At 36.8% G+C, this 14,637-nt stretch overlaps 1 protein-coding gene across 2 annotated transcripts in view; it reads right to left on the bottom strand.

The window, feature by feature from the left end:
• LOC138064474 (AP-3 complex subunit beta-1-like) overlaps positions 1–14,637 on the bottom strand; it is a 161,430-nt gene that overhangs the window by 120,440 nt on the left and 26,353 nt on the right. For both annotated transcript variants that reach the window (XM_068927288.1, XM_068927287.1), the window contains 2 exons: positions 14,472–14,632; positions 8,378–8,444 (listed from right to left, as the gene is read on the bottom strand). In XM_068927288.1, the coding sequence (XP_068783389.1) occupies positions 8,378–8,444; positions 14,472–14,632 (228 nt within the window). The remainder of the gene's footprint in view (positions 1–8,377; positions 8,445–14,471; positions 14,633–14,637) is intronic.

Genomic DNA, 14,637 nt, shown 5'->3' on the forward strand with positions numbered 1-14,637 from the left:
ACAGAATGCATACCTAAAATATATTCCTAAATCAATTTCAACTGAGCTGACTCACTACAAGGCTGAACAAATATTAATTCTCTCTTTCTCGGAGAAAAATGAGTATTTCATACTCTGCAACTGCTGTCTACCTAATCTGCAAAACTACAGACTCAACAATCCCTTTGTAATTCACAGGGGGTAAAAAAGTTTAAGAATTTATACTGGAACACAGAAGCAATGTAAAGCTAGTCCTGTGCCTTGTTTCTGCAACAGAGCTGGAGAAAGACAGAAGACCCTCTCAAGCATCTCACATGAGCAGCACCGGCTTTTAAAAAGTTAAATTACTATAGGTAAAACAAAGCTTGATATAAAGGATTTCAGTCATATTGAAATACAAGAATATTGAATGCTTCAGTTACATACACGAATTCACATCAGTCAGCTACTCAGGTTTAAAATAAGATTGCTGTCACTTCAGATTGACTGTTCCAAAACAGAACACTTAAAAGGTATTAATAAAAACTGGAACATATACCACAAAACACAGGAGGTACACTGGATGATCGAGAATTTTATTTCCGTGGTGAATATCTAGTTTTGTGAGTTATTCAGGAATTGCCATACATCACCACACAGCGCTTAAGATCATGTCCCTCTCCCCATTATTGCATTTTCCAAAACTAAGCTTTTTATTTTAAGGGCAGAAAGGAGGAGAATACAGAAAAGACTCAAAGCACGTTGGTAACAAAAGGATCTCTCATAAAATTTCCTCTTGCTTTCTTAATAAGAGATTATTTTCTAGTTGACACTGTTTCCCCTATAGTATGATAATACTATATATCTAAGCATCAGAGGAACAGCTAATAATCTTCATTTATTAAATGCTCAACATTCCATAAAAATATTTAGAATTAAAACAAAATGATCCAATCAGAATATAAAACCAAAAAATATTGGTTTCCAAAAAACAGTCAGTTAATTTCCATCTCACTGTGTCAATAGTAGCTTTTTGTATAAGGAGAAAATATAAATCACTCCAACAAAACTAGCAATAAGCTCATCAAATTCAAATGCTGCTTTCCATTTATGTATTTTTTATATTAAAGCAATAAACATGGTTCATTTGTCTTCCACTGGTTACCACGTTTTTCTGTGCTGTTGCTATGAACTTCAGCCATTAGCTGTGCTCCAAGGTAAACTACATGAACCATCAACAAAAGTGACACGCAATCTATGGAGTTCATATTTTCTCCAGATTATCTATGCTAGTTGACAAGCTGGTAATGAAAAAAATCACACTAAGCAAATGGTTCCTCTAATAACAATAAATTTTCTATAAAATTATGAAGGGTACAAAACGTTTCCTTGCATCTATTTTGTCATGAATTCTAATTAACGCTGCGAAAACCTGAGAGTGCTGGGTCATCACAAGAAGTGCATCGAGGTTTGATTGATAATATAGTGCAAGTTGGCCTATGCTGCCAAGATTCCTCTGTCTTAAATTAATGGCCATCCCACCTGCCCTAATCATACAGCCCAAATGATATTCCTCTTCTTATTTCAATTTTCTGAGAGCAAGGAAACTGGAAAAGAATCAGTCATTTATCTTCTAATAGCTGGATAATAGATCTATCACAATAAAACATCTCCACAAGCTTAGTAATTTTTTTCACAGAAGCGAAGCTTTTACTAACATTAAATCAATAAGTTATGAAAACACTGACTTAGCCACACGTTTTAGTTCTAAATGAAAACATTAACTTATTAGCAGAAGCCTACTGCTGAAAAGTAGAGAGTCCAGCCTTCTTTCCCCATAATCCCAAAAGGCACTGCTTTAGTTTAAAAGATCAAGACTCTCATTGCAAAGCTATCACCAATTCCTAGCATCATTTTTTAATGTTAGAGGTCTGACTTCCCAAGAATCTGTGCTTCATCTAGTAACCATGCAGCCTCAATAAAAAAAGCAATCTCAATACTCGCTCATTTGTATAAAGCCTTTTTATCTCCAAAATGGAACTCATACTGTTACTGAATTGCATCCATTATATTTAAGGAGTAAATTTAGGTATACTTAGGAGTAAATTTTCACATCAGAGATACTAAGAGTAGTTTAATGTGATTAAAATATTCTCATTAACGGGGAAAATATTTAAGCAGAGGCTAGAGGAAAATTTAACCCTTGAAAAAAACTGTATAAATCTTAAGCAGCAATAAGTAGATTCCATGCAATGACTCAGTTCACTATCAAGTTTCCACCACAAATTTGCCGCCACCCCATCCAATATTTCTTCAGAGGTTTCTGGGGACACAAAATTAGGAGTACAAACTTGGGGAATTGATGAGCATCTGCAATTCTGACTAACATGTTCTGAAATTTCCTTAACATTCTTCTTTCTCAGAAGAGTTCAGAAGGAGTACTCCACTCCATAAGTGGAGTATATATACGGTCCCATATATGGTCCCAGAAAAGGGATAACAGCAACAACTTAGGGTATACTGCAAAATTTATGGGGACATTTACTAACCCCATTCTTAGTGATGAAAAGAATAAACTCATAAATATATATACTACATAATATAAGATTTTCACACAAGTATCATAAATCTTCCTTGTGTCTCACAGGGATTTGTTCAAACAAAATAAGATCGGATCAAAGCTCAAGAAAACAGAAAACAGCAAACTTGGACATTTTTAAATATGCCCAGACCATATCAAATGACAATGTTAAAGTTTTTAAAAAAAAAAAAAAAGAGAGAGAGAGAGTGTGTGAGAGAGAGAGAGAGAGAGAGAAGAAAATTGCAAAATAGTAACAGAAATCTATATATTTATCAAGCAGTTTCACAGAATAAGCAACTCCTCTGGAAATAAACACAAAATGCTGAGGTATTACATTCTTGGCCTTAAATTCTGGTTACCCTATTTTTTAATATGAGGAAACTATAGGAGGAGGTAAAAAAAGACAATAGTTCACTATTTAGACCGGAGTAAAGTATGTCGTGTAGACTCATTGCCAAAAAGAACAAAAATTCAGTAGAACGTTTGTTTCAAAACCTGGGATTAATCTATATAAAATATTCATCCTTTTTTGTATCCCCAACTCTCGTTTAAATAAAACCTATAACAGCATGCAACTCCTGTTCACGACAAAGATAGTAAATTTAGTTTGTATTTTAACATGCATTTATTTTCCTAGTACAAACAATTTCACTAAAAACTTTACAAAGGGACCTTGAACTTAATAGGTATAATGGCAACAAGTGAAAACAAATACTCAATTTCTTTTATATAACTTCTGTAAAAGGAATTTCCAATTCCTTATGTAAATAAGTTTTTTGAATTATAAATAAGTGCATTTTTTCTTTTCTAATCTAATACAAACATTAAAACATTAACATAATAAAATAAGAAGTGTGATCCAACAACTTAAACATTTTTTGCTTGTTTTTGAAAATCTTCTGTAATGCAACAACAATATGCCATAGTTGTGTTACAAATGCACAAGCCAAACCGACAACCAAGGCAAGCTAAGCTAAGTCTAACTCACTACATAGTGATGAGAAAAGAGGGGAAAAAGAAAGAAAGCAATATGAGAAATTCATTAAAGTTTCTACTGCTGCAGATACCAAACCTCAAAATCCTTCTTGCAAGATACACATTTATAGATTTAAATATGCTTTTCATCCTCAAAATATTCCTTTACAGAAAAGTTCCTAATCTCAGTCTCAATCCTGCAAACATATTTTAGTATGTGTTTGTAAAAAAAAAAGATATACAAAATAACTGCTATACAAGTAAACCAGCTGAAATCAAAGGATTACAGTTTCATGTTCATCAGAAAGAATTATCATGCAAAGAAACAGACTTCAAAATATAGCCTTAATTAAAATTAACATAACACTCTATGGAAAACATAATATAGTATTTCCAAACTCATATTTAAAATCAAGACTCAAAGTAGTGTTTGTTAAACACTGATAGTCCTTGAAGTTTTCTGATTTAAAAAATAAAATACTGAGACTGAAACCTCATAAAGCAAAAAACTATAGGTCTCTATTCTGCCTCTTCTTTTTTAGTTGCAGCTTTAGATACCCAACTTTAGACTCAGGGATACTTTAGTTTGGACCAAGGCATGCAAGTGAGAGGTTTTTTTACTTCCAGGTTTGGATAATGCACAACACTCCTTTTCAACCCTGACATGGAAAACATTTTTTTTTTTTCTCTTAAACTGTTGTATGGTTATGTGCACAGATATGACCAATGTGCTTGATTTTATTATTGCTTTGCACAACGACAGTGGTCAAATGCACAGGCTACAAATAGAATGCAATTCTACAGTCCTGCAAAGTACGACAAAAAGCAACTTAAGCAACTAATCCTTCCTCAAATCCCATACCCTAAAGCTAGAAGATAAAGCTTGTAAAGTAAATGGAAAAAATAGAAGAATTAAAGGGAGAAGTGATATAGAAAACAAGCCCCCCGCCCCCTTGAATTAATTTACTCTAAAATACGTTCCTTCCTAAAATATTTTCCTTTCTTCATGTAATCACATCAGTTGCTCAATTATCTAGAATCACCAGAAATATAAAATGAGCAGGCATTCACTCCTATTTACCTGCTTATCAAAGTCTGAGGTACTTTTTCCTATAAAAGAAAGACACAAACTTAAACAGAATTTCTGAAGTCCACTGTAGTACAAATACTTTGAAACATCTCACCTGTTTAAAAATTAAACACACTGACACAGAATCAGGGCTTTGCTGATACCTTCAAGAGCGGCTGTGAGTTAGTGTATGTTAACAAGGGTTTGCTCATGATACTTTTTGCATCTTAGATTAACTGAGAGCTTGGCTTTTAATTGAATCTTTGTGTTAAGTAACTTAAAGAATAGAGTGATCTTTCATTTATCTGACCAGAAATTTTAATGAAATCTTGGGTTAAGGCTGGATCTTATCTCATTTTAAGTCTTGCTCACCTCAGCTTATATTAAAATTTACTACTGATTGAAGCCTAACAAATGAACATATTTGGCATAGTCTGATAAACTGGCTTCATTTTACTGTAGTAAAATTCCCATCCAGAGAGCTTCTTGCTACTTCAAACGTAAAATGACTCCCACTAATTTAAATACATTGTGCCTTTTCTATGCAACATAAATGGCATTGGTAATCCACAATAGTATGTTCTCTTTTAAAAAGTTCTACTTGCATAAATTTAGAAGCATCTCTGTTTAGTAGCTATTTTCTGTCATGTTGATGTAGAGATTTTGTCAGTAAGTTTCAAGGATCCTACATGAGGTCAAAAGGTTATAGAAAAGAAACCTCATGAAAAAATATTTTTTATTAAATTGAATTCTCAAATATCATTTGAACAACACAACATTCTCAACTGTTACATGAATCACTAATGTTAATAATTATACTCCCCCTACAATCATATTTAAAAGAAATGGAGTAAGATCAAACAAAATCGTATGTTGGATTCCCCCCCACCCCCTGGCAACGCATTGACTATAGCTTGTTCAAAGATTATTGGCACTTAAGTACAGAGAAATGCCAACACTAACCTGACGTTGCCATGGAAAAAAGGTAGAGGATCGCTGATGTTCAGTAGCCCTTTTTAAAAGCTCACTACCATCCTCCAACCTTTGTAAACAGGTTATTTAATGAAAACACTATCATTTTCCAAACTCATCTGCTGACTTTGGATTAAGACAATAAAACACTAGCCCCATCTACCTGAGAAGCAGGAGCTGACAATTAAGGTTGAGGTAAAGAAACTGCTTCTGTGCACTTGAGCTGCAGGAATCCAAAGACTGTGCCAAGTAAATACGTGGTCTGGGCAACACATGATTGCCCTACAAATTTCAGGGTGCCTCACTGTCACACAGGCAACGGAAACTGCAAGAACCTGAGAAATACCATTATTCAAACAGGTATTTCCAACAGGTATTCAGACAGGACTTCATACGCTGCTGTTCTACAGCTCAGGACCCCTTCCTAGAACTCCTGCGAAGACACAACTGACAGCTTTTCTCATGAAGACTGCAAAACATTTCCAAAAAGCTTTCGTCTTTCTATGCGTAGGAGGAGCTTTGTCTTTTTTTTTCCTCCCCTATAAACTCTAAATGTATGAAATTCAGTTTCCCTTTGAAAATACAAAAAGCGGTTCAAATTGATAAAAATTGAGAGAAACTTGAATAAGACTTAAAACTAGCCTACATGACCTGCACATAAGGAGCAACCCCCACAAGAGGCTGCATCTCTTCTACTTTTAAAGCTATGCAGCAGCTGAAAATGACAATGTTTCCTACACTATGAGCAAATTGCTATTTTCTCTAGAGGTAGAGTAGGAACTTATTCAAACTGGAGCTACCTGGTAGTAAAACACTTTTTCTGCACTCTAGGCTTTGCATTAGTAAATCTGGAGATTTTGGGAGAACATTCAGTGGAACACAGCAAAAGACGACTACTCGAACTGAAGCTTTTTGAGGCTCAACTGGTCTTCCCAAGGACAAACTATCAAATGATTAAACAGACATGGATCCACTTCAGATCATGACAAGCTGTGGAGCTTGGGGGTAAACAGCACATATTAACAATATTTGAGCTTAATTCAGAGAATCCTGGAAACAAAGAATTGCACTGTTCCTTTTTGGAATAATAATTCTTCATATTGCTTCTTGAAAAAGTAAAACTCCCGAAGCTGAGATGTCTCAGCCCAGGCTGGAATCAGGCCTTGCTAGGGTACAGACCAAGAGGAACCAGAGGAAAGAAAAAGCTGCAGCAATTACCATATTGTGTCTCCAAGGAGACTTTTCTGAAAAGGTCCAGGAAATCTGATTCTAGGCCATCATTCTTAGCTTCTAGAATGTGTTTGGAAAAAAGCAGCATAACCTTGACTACTGCTCCAACCGCTGTCTTCATAAATACTATGTCCTGTGTCCATTACTCAGTGGCAGAGGGGCACCATAACTGTAACATTTACTAAGCAATGAGCATTAACCTTGTAAATATCTCCAAGCGCCAGAAGCAGTGCGCTGGGAAAAGGAGGATCTATATCTACTGTATACATACGCTTTAACAAAAAGTTATAGAGGCAGATGACAAATTATCCAACAACTAATCATTCATACTAAGCAATAAGGACTAGAGAAGAGACTAAAAACGCAAGGATTTCATTTTCCTGCCATCAGCAATGGCAAGAAACAGAGATGGCTTCTCTGTCCATTATGCCTCCACAGGTATAAAGAATTTAATCTCACATTCACCGATTGCATGCACACCAAGAGCATGAACCACCAAAAGAAAATACACACAGAACCACTGGGGGGCAACTCCACAGAAGTATAAAGGCCTCTGACAAACGAGCACAGGTCAAGCATGGATGCAGCCAGGAGAACTAACTAACTGATTTACTCTCTGCTGAGTCATTAAGCTCCGACACTCTCCTTCAGCAACCCTTCAGTGGAAGCTGCTAGATGTCTATTAGGAAACACCACCACTTATTTGCTGGACTCCTGGCTTCTACTAGAACAATAAAATGAATCAACACACCATTTGATACCTAGTAATACTTCCATTTAATGAAAAAGCACTACATTCACTGAATTAGTCATTTACACAAGAATATCATGAAAAATGTTTTAACTCACAAGTCTGTTTTCTACCTGAAGTCTTTGGCTCATTGCTTAATTTCCTTTTTGACTTAGACTTGTGAAACTCACTCACAGCGCATACAGAAAGAAAAATATTTAACTGTGCATTCCAACCATTGCGAGATGGCCGAGAGTTCATAAGAATTTATAGGAATCCTGTTCCTGTATTAAGCAGGCAAGATATAATAGGAGTATTACATCTATAGCAATTAAGATTGTTATTGGACATCAGTTTTACCTACCAGATTGGAAGCAGGAAAATCTGCAAGGACAAACAAGTGCACGCACTGTAAGTATCATCGGTTAACAGTGATACACGCTACAAGGTCAACTGATGTCAACAAGAATACTATGCATTGTACAGAGGTAATTTATTCTTACAATACCATAACCAAATAGGAATGATCCAGCTAACTTCTCAATAAAAAAAGTTTATAATGAAGACCTCTGTACACTGATATCATCATAAAAATTTCAGTTTCAAAATTAAGTTTAAAAAAGCATACATAAAGGAAATATATTAATAAAACAGATCAAGAATAAAGTCCTTTGACACAAGCAAAATTACCAGTCCTATTAAAGGAGATGATCAACATTACATCCATAGCACAGTGTACAAATATACTATGATAACTCTATTTAGAAGCATATCGGGAAGGGTTAGGCAAGCGTATTATGTACCGCTGAAGCCTGAAGCATGCAACTCTTAAAATTATGGTCTAGCAACATTTGTCACTTACCGTACTTCTATCCTTCAAAAGCTTTTCTATCACTTCAATTAACATTTCCTTTTGCTCTGGATCAAGACTAGAAGGAAAAAATAAAGAACAATTTTTTCACTTTGTTCAACATTCCTTTTACATATTTGGTCAGATATATCAGATATTAAAAGAGACTAGGTTTGTTGACCTCTAGACACAAGCTGGAAACTAAGAGTGTTGAAGAAGCCACTTCTAGTTTAAAAAAAAAAAAAAAAGAATAAAAATTAATCATGGATTACAGAAATGAAGTAACAAAGTTATAAAGATTATAAAGCATACATAACTAGTATAATAACAGTAAAAAGAAGACTCTTAATACTTAAGACCCCTATAAAAATTTTAAGATGTTAAGAAACATTAACAGGGGCCAACCCATCAGGAAAAAAACTTGCCTGAGCTTCAGTTGTTAAGTCATAAGGATCTCACTGTTTCCACTGAAGGGAACTTCAGCAGGAAATAATTCAATGGTAAATGAACATCAGGGCAGAGCAGAATCATACCTTTAGCATCTAATTATTGATATAAAGCTGCAAGTAAGGTACTTTGTTACCTTTAACATTTTAGAGAGAAGTTCTAGAATTCAAAGTTTAGAAAGTTGTATTCTAGTGTACATATACCAAGTTGGTGTGCAAGCTGATGAAAAAATACAGACTACTTGAGGTACTACACAAACAGTAAAGCCAGAAGAAAAAAATATTAAAGACAATAATCCTTGTATCATCCTTCTGCATATTCAAAAGGAGAGCAGAGAAAGCTTTGTCAGAAGCATTCATTATTGCAAGACTTGCTTCTTAACTTTCTTGTGTACCGTACCAAAGACGCAAGGAATAGGTAAGGACCAACCTGCCATTCCAGTTGCTGCTTCACTATGGATCTATAAAGCATGGAAGACCCCCAAAGCCAAGGCAGAAAAGACAAAAGATAGAGTACATTCAAAGAGCCATTTATATAGATAAATGAAATGAGTTTTCAAAGATGTAAAACTAATGCGGATACTATTACAGATAAGTAAGGAAGCATTTGGTCAATACTATATACTTCATTTCAACAGGGCGTGATGCTTATGCCCAGTACATCATTTCCAGCTGCAGACTCACAAAGTGAATATCCAGCTGCATATTACTTTGTTAAAGCTCTGACACCTAACAATACTAGAGCATGCTAAACGGACAGTGCATAACTTTGTTAGAAGCCACTACTATTAGCATATGCTAAGCACCAGCACATACTTCCACAGATATTTTTACAATAACCTCTTGTTACAGTTCCTGGTTTTGTCAAGAGTTTCATGGATCTTCTGCAGAGGACCAAAACCTTTAGAGGAAAAGTCAAAAGTCTAACACACCTGGCTTTAAATTTTCAAAATTGGCATAAAATTTAAAGAAAAAGAGATAGGTAAGTAACTTCTTATTATGAAATTAAAAAAAAAAAAAAACCTAAGTCAAAATTTTGGATGTGATCTCAAGAAAATCTTCAGTAAGGGCTCTTATAACTGAATTCTCACTCCTCCATCTCCTCTTTGCTGATGTTTTCGATAAGAAAGGTGGCATTCCTGGAGAGAAAAAAAGGCAGAACACGCAAAAGAGCTCAGAGTGATCTGATCCCATTATGGTATCTGTTAGTAACAGTACGGTATCCATCAATGGCAATGACCAGGCTGTTAAAAAGCCCTTTTCCAAATTCTGCTGTGACAAAGTGCAAAGACACAGTAGAGTTCTCTATTGATAGACAAAAGATACTAATAGCTTTGAAGTGCACTCACAGTGAAATAAGCAAGAGACCTGACATTTTCAATGATAAAAATTACTCCGATGTACCTGGTAATGTTGATTGCATTGGGCACAAATGTTGTTGTTCACACTATGCCTGAAATCTTTTCTGTTTGGCTATGTACGCTTCATGCTGTTAGGATTGATTGAACCACTAATGAACAAGCTCTTTTAGGTCAGACATCCATCCAAACACCATGACACTGAACACAAGGAAGATTGGAGTATTGAACCTGCCTGAAGAAGTCTGACTGGAGCAGTAAGTGAACTACATAACTATCAGACAGGTAAGGAAGTTATGGAAACCAGGAAGTAAACGGAGCATACAGGCACTATTAGAATAAACTGTTACTTTTTCTTGCTCAGATTCTCTCAGAAGATGGGGTAATCAGACCTAGAGAAGTATAGAAACTGTTGACTGATCTTCAAGTCAAAAATCCACTCCATGCAGATTTCTGATTCTGACCAACTACTGAGTGAGTGTTCTGACATTTCTTGCTCATTACAAAGAGGCCAAGAAATGACCTTGCCAACAGTATGTGATTTTTATCATTGAATTGTGGAGCTACCAGTTGTGATCCCTGCTGAAATGACTGCTGAAATTGCCAGTTAAAGACTCTTACTTGCAGGCAAGTCAACTGTTCCTTGTTAACAAGGCTAAGGTTAAGGTTAACAAGGTTAATTTGACAGCCTGTTCATCAGTTCTGAGTACTGCTGCTTCTTCACAGATCCAGAAAGCTATACTTTCTCCCTCGTTCCTGTGATAAACCAATTCCATTGGTTTTGACCAGAGACATTTGTACGAGTAAATTTTGAATGAATGACAGTAAGAGTTCACATGCTTTCTATAAGCACGTCCCAAATTCTACCAAGGACACTTAAGTTATGACTCCACTCCCAACTAATGACGAAGTTTATTCTAGTCCAGGTAAGGTGGAGTTTGCAACTACAAGAGTTTGAAAACTCCTGTTATGATGCCTAGGAGGTCTGTGTGAAGTGAAAACTCTTGTGAATGATACACAGGCCCTCAAAACCACTAAGGGTACCTTTATAGAATGCTATTTTCATTAGCAAGGGAAAATAGGCAGGAATTACTATGAAAGCCGCAGGTCCATTTTATTCCAGTCAGGAACTCATGGGAACTAGAAGGCAGCATGGCCAGTTTCTGCAGACTGTGCTGTTGGAGATAAACCTTCCACCTAAGGTATTTGCAAGAATATCACATAGCTGATATCACGTAGGTATCCTATACCTACGGGAACCACTGATAGAGAAAAATACAAGTTACAGTCAAAGGCTAACCCAGCCAGAAAAAAGGAGCCCCTGCCCTAGCTTTTCCCAGGGCTGTCCCAGGAGAGGCACAAGCCTCATGAGCCAGGGGTGACACTCATCACAGCAAGTCAGTGGGAAAGGCTCCAGAGAGCACCTTTCAGACTGAGCTGCCCTACTGTCTACATAGCTATGAGACTTCTTATGGGATACAGGGAAAAGCATTTGGGGATTGTACAGGACTTATTATGGGATGTTTAAAGGAGGAACTAAAGGCAGGGAAAGGGAGAGATCAAGGTGGTTTAGGGAGGAGCAAATGTGGGCAAACAGGGGGATCAGGGATAAAAGTGGCTGTTCAGGTATAAACATGTTGGTGGTCAGTACACTTGCCTGGCCTTACCCTGAACCTGATCACTACAGTCTGTCCTGTCTTCATATTAAAGTTCATTTCTAACTATTCTTTTGAGTGTGGGGGCCTCTCTTCTGTATGTATGAAGGTCTAAGTGCCAGCAAGTGGAGCCAGATCAGAGTCACAGGGACCCATGTGCCTGTGGTGCCAGCAGCCAGAACGAGTGAGGGTACATACGTCAGCGTGTGGTCACTAGCGAATCTCAAGCTTGACTAGTTGACTTGGGAGCCAGGTATTGAAGTGGCCCTAGGTCTGGACTCCATATGTGTTTGAGTGAGAAAACCAGTGGATTTAGCTACTGGAGAGACTGTGGGCCCAGGCCAAGGACTGAGACTGTAAGGTACAGGGGTTGACAAACAGGGGAGACCTGCCTATATGTGTGTGTGTGCACGCATGTGGGAGGCAACCAGCTAGTCTGAACATCTAAGCCCAGTTACAGGAGGGATCCACAGTGTGTGTATGGGTGTGTGCAAGGGGAGTCTGTACCAGCAGCTGGAGTGGGGGTGCCGGCCTCGGAAGTTCACGTGTCCCAGCGCTAGCAGCTAGGGAAAGTGTGGATCCAGGGCCAGTTACTGTATAGACCAAGTGTTTAGGCCAGTGACTGGGGGATCCATAATGTGTGTGGGGTGTTAGGGAGGGAAGGAGTATGCATGTGTGCCTGAGTGAGGGGGTCTGTAGCAACTGGAGTGGGACTGTGGGCCTAGGGGGCTCATATAAGCAGGTGCCACCAAACAGGGAGGCTGAGGACCCAGAGCCAGTTACTGGACAGACTGTGTGTCTAAGCCAGTTACTGGGGAATCTGTATTGTGCATATGTATGTGTTTCCCACTAAAGGGCCACAGGCAAAAGAAAAGGGAAATTAGTAGCAGAATGGAATGCCCTTCTCTGAGCTGGAAAGGTATAGGTGCTATTGTCTCCAGCTGAGTAAGCCACTACCCACCTCTGCCATAACAAGAACTTCTGAAGAAGGAAGAGGAAGATGAGCTGGAATTGCATAGATAAAATTTCTACTAGTTTATATTCATTTGTCCAGTTGGACTGCGTACCTTCAGGAAGAAAGACATAGAAGCTAAACACAGAAATTTTGGATTCTCAGAAAATCCATCAAAATAGTTGCTGTGCAGATGACAGTAACTGGAATATTAAAAGCAAAAGGTAGTATACAAGTTTCTCTTTTGTACCTGTTTATAGTTTGTGTTACTCTCTTCAGACACAAACTTCCCACAATAATATAAACAAGCATACCTGTTACATATATGGTAAGTGAAAACTGACACACCACACACTAAGTTTTAATAGGGTATAATAAGCTCTCTATCTCTTTAAAAATAAAAAACAAAATGGGAAAATGAAAACCATGACCAATACCTAAAGCTATGAAATATGAACTATGCTGACAATACAGGAAGACTACTAATGCAAATAAGTAACCAGCCGGTTGCATCAAGCACAAGCTGCTACGTTGAACCTATCTGTTCTGAAAAGGGAAAGCAGAAAAGATGACCAACAAAAGCATCTTCAGAGTATTTCGATAAAAGGGCATTTGGCCTCTGCACTTGTAGGGTTTAAATGCAGTAAAACCACTAAGATATACTAAACCAGGATGAAATCACATAATTAGTCTTACAATTAACCTCAACTGAAGAAATCAAACTCGAAACTAAACCAACTCAGGCCTACTCTTAAGCTAAGAATCCAGTTCATCATTTCAAAGCCTTCACTTTCCTAGCCACTTTAATCCAACATAAACATAGGCCACTTTGTACGTTTTGTGCCAGTAACAATATAGTTTGGCCATATCACTTGCTACTGAAGGGAGAGAAGAACAAAAAAAAAAAAAAAAAAAAAAGAGCTAGCAAATGACATTTATTACCCTTGTACTATTTGTAAGGGACATCCCCTTGCCGAACTGTAACACCACCTCCCTTGCCGAACTGTAACACCACCTCCAGTTATTCTCGCAAACAGACTGTTTTGAAGTGGTTTGGAATTCATTCTTACATTAAGGTGGATCCAACTCTCAAACAAAAATTTTAATCATTTTCTTTCAGATATTTTTCATAGGTGCCATAACTATATCAAAATGCTACAATTATAAATCAAAGCATCTATTTTACAAGAATATTACAACAATACCATGGAAAGCAAAGGACGACAGAAAAATGTAATGCTTACTATATGGTAAAGAATCATATTCAAGAAAAATAGAGTGGTATTTACAAGAAGACATTATAAACAGACAGTAATGATTTAAAAAAAAAAAACACAACTCAAAGTACTCAGCATCTCCATTTCACACAAGTAGAAGGCAGCAGACAGTCTTGATCTTAACTGCCAGAGAAAAGCATATGAAAACATTTACTGTAGTAAATGGGGGAGAAAAAAATTCCAAAGTGCCTGAATTCTCACAAAATCAGTTGGGTGACTGAATGTCTATATATTCTCTTTACTTTTTCAGAAATAGGTCAGAGAGCTATATATACATACATATTTATATACATATACATATGTATATATCATTTATATGTAAAAATACATACACCCCTTAACTTGTCTCACTGTATTATTAAACAAAGACTATAATGATTTTTAAAACTGCTTTTCAACACATGTGAGAATTACTTACCTGTATAGTTTTTGGATTGCATGGGCTGCATTCTTCCTCACATAAGGAGATAAATCAGAAGAAGCTTCCTTAATAGCAAGCATCATAATAGGAACAATAATTGGCACACGGATACTGGATAAAACTCTTAAAGCACTTGCACGGATTAACTGATTAGGATCCTAAA

The sequence above is a fragment of the Struthio camelus genome, chromosome Z, assembly GCF_040807025.1.
Source record: "Struthio camelus isolate bStrCam1 chromosome Z, bStrCam1.hap1, whole genome shotgun sequence".
Lineage (NCBI taxonomy): Eukaryota > Metazoa > Chordata > Aves > Struthioniformes > Struthionidae > Struthio > Struthio camelus.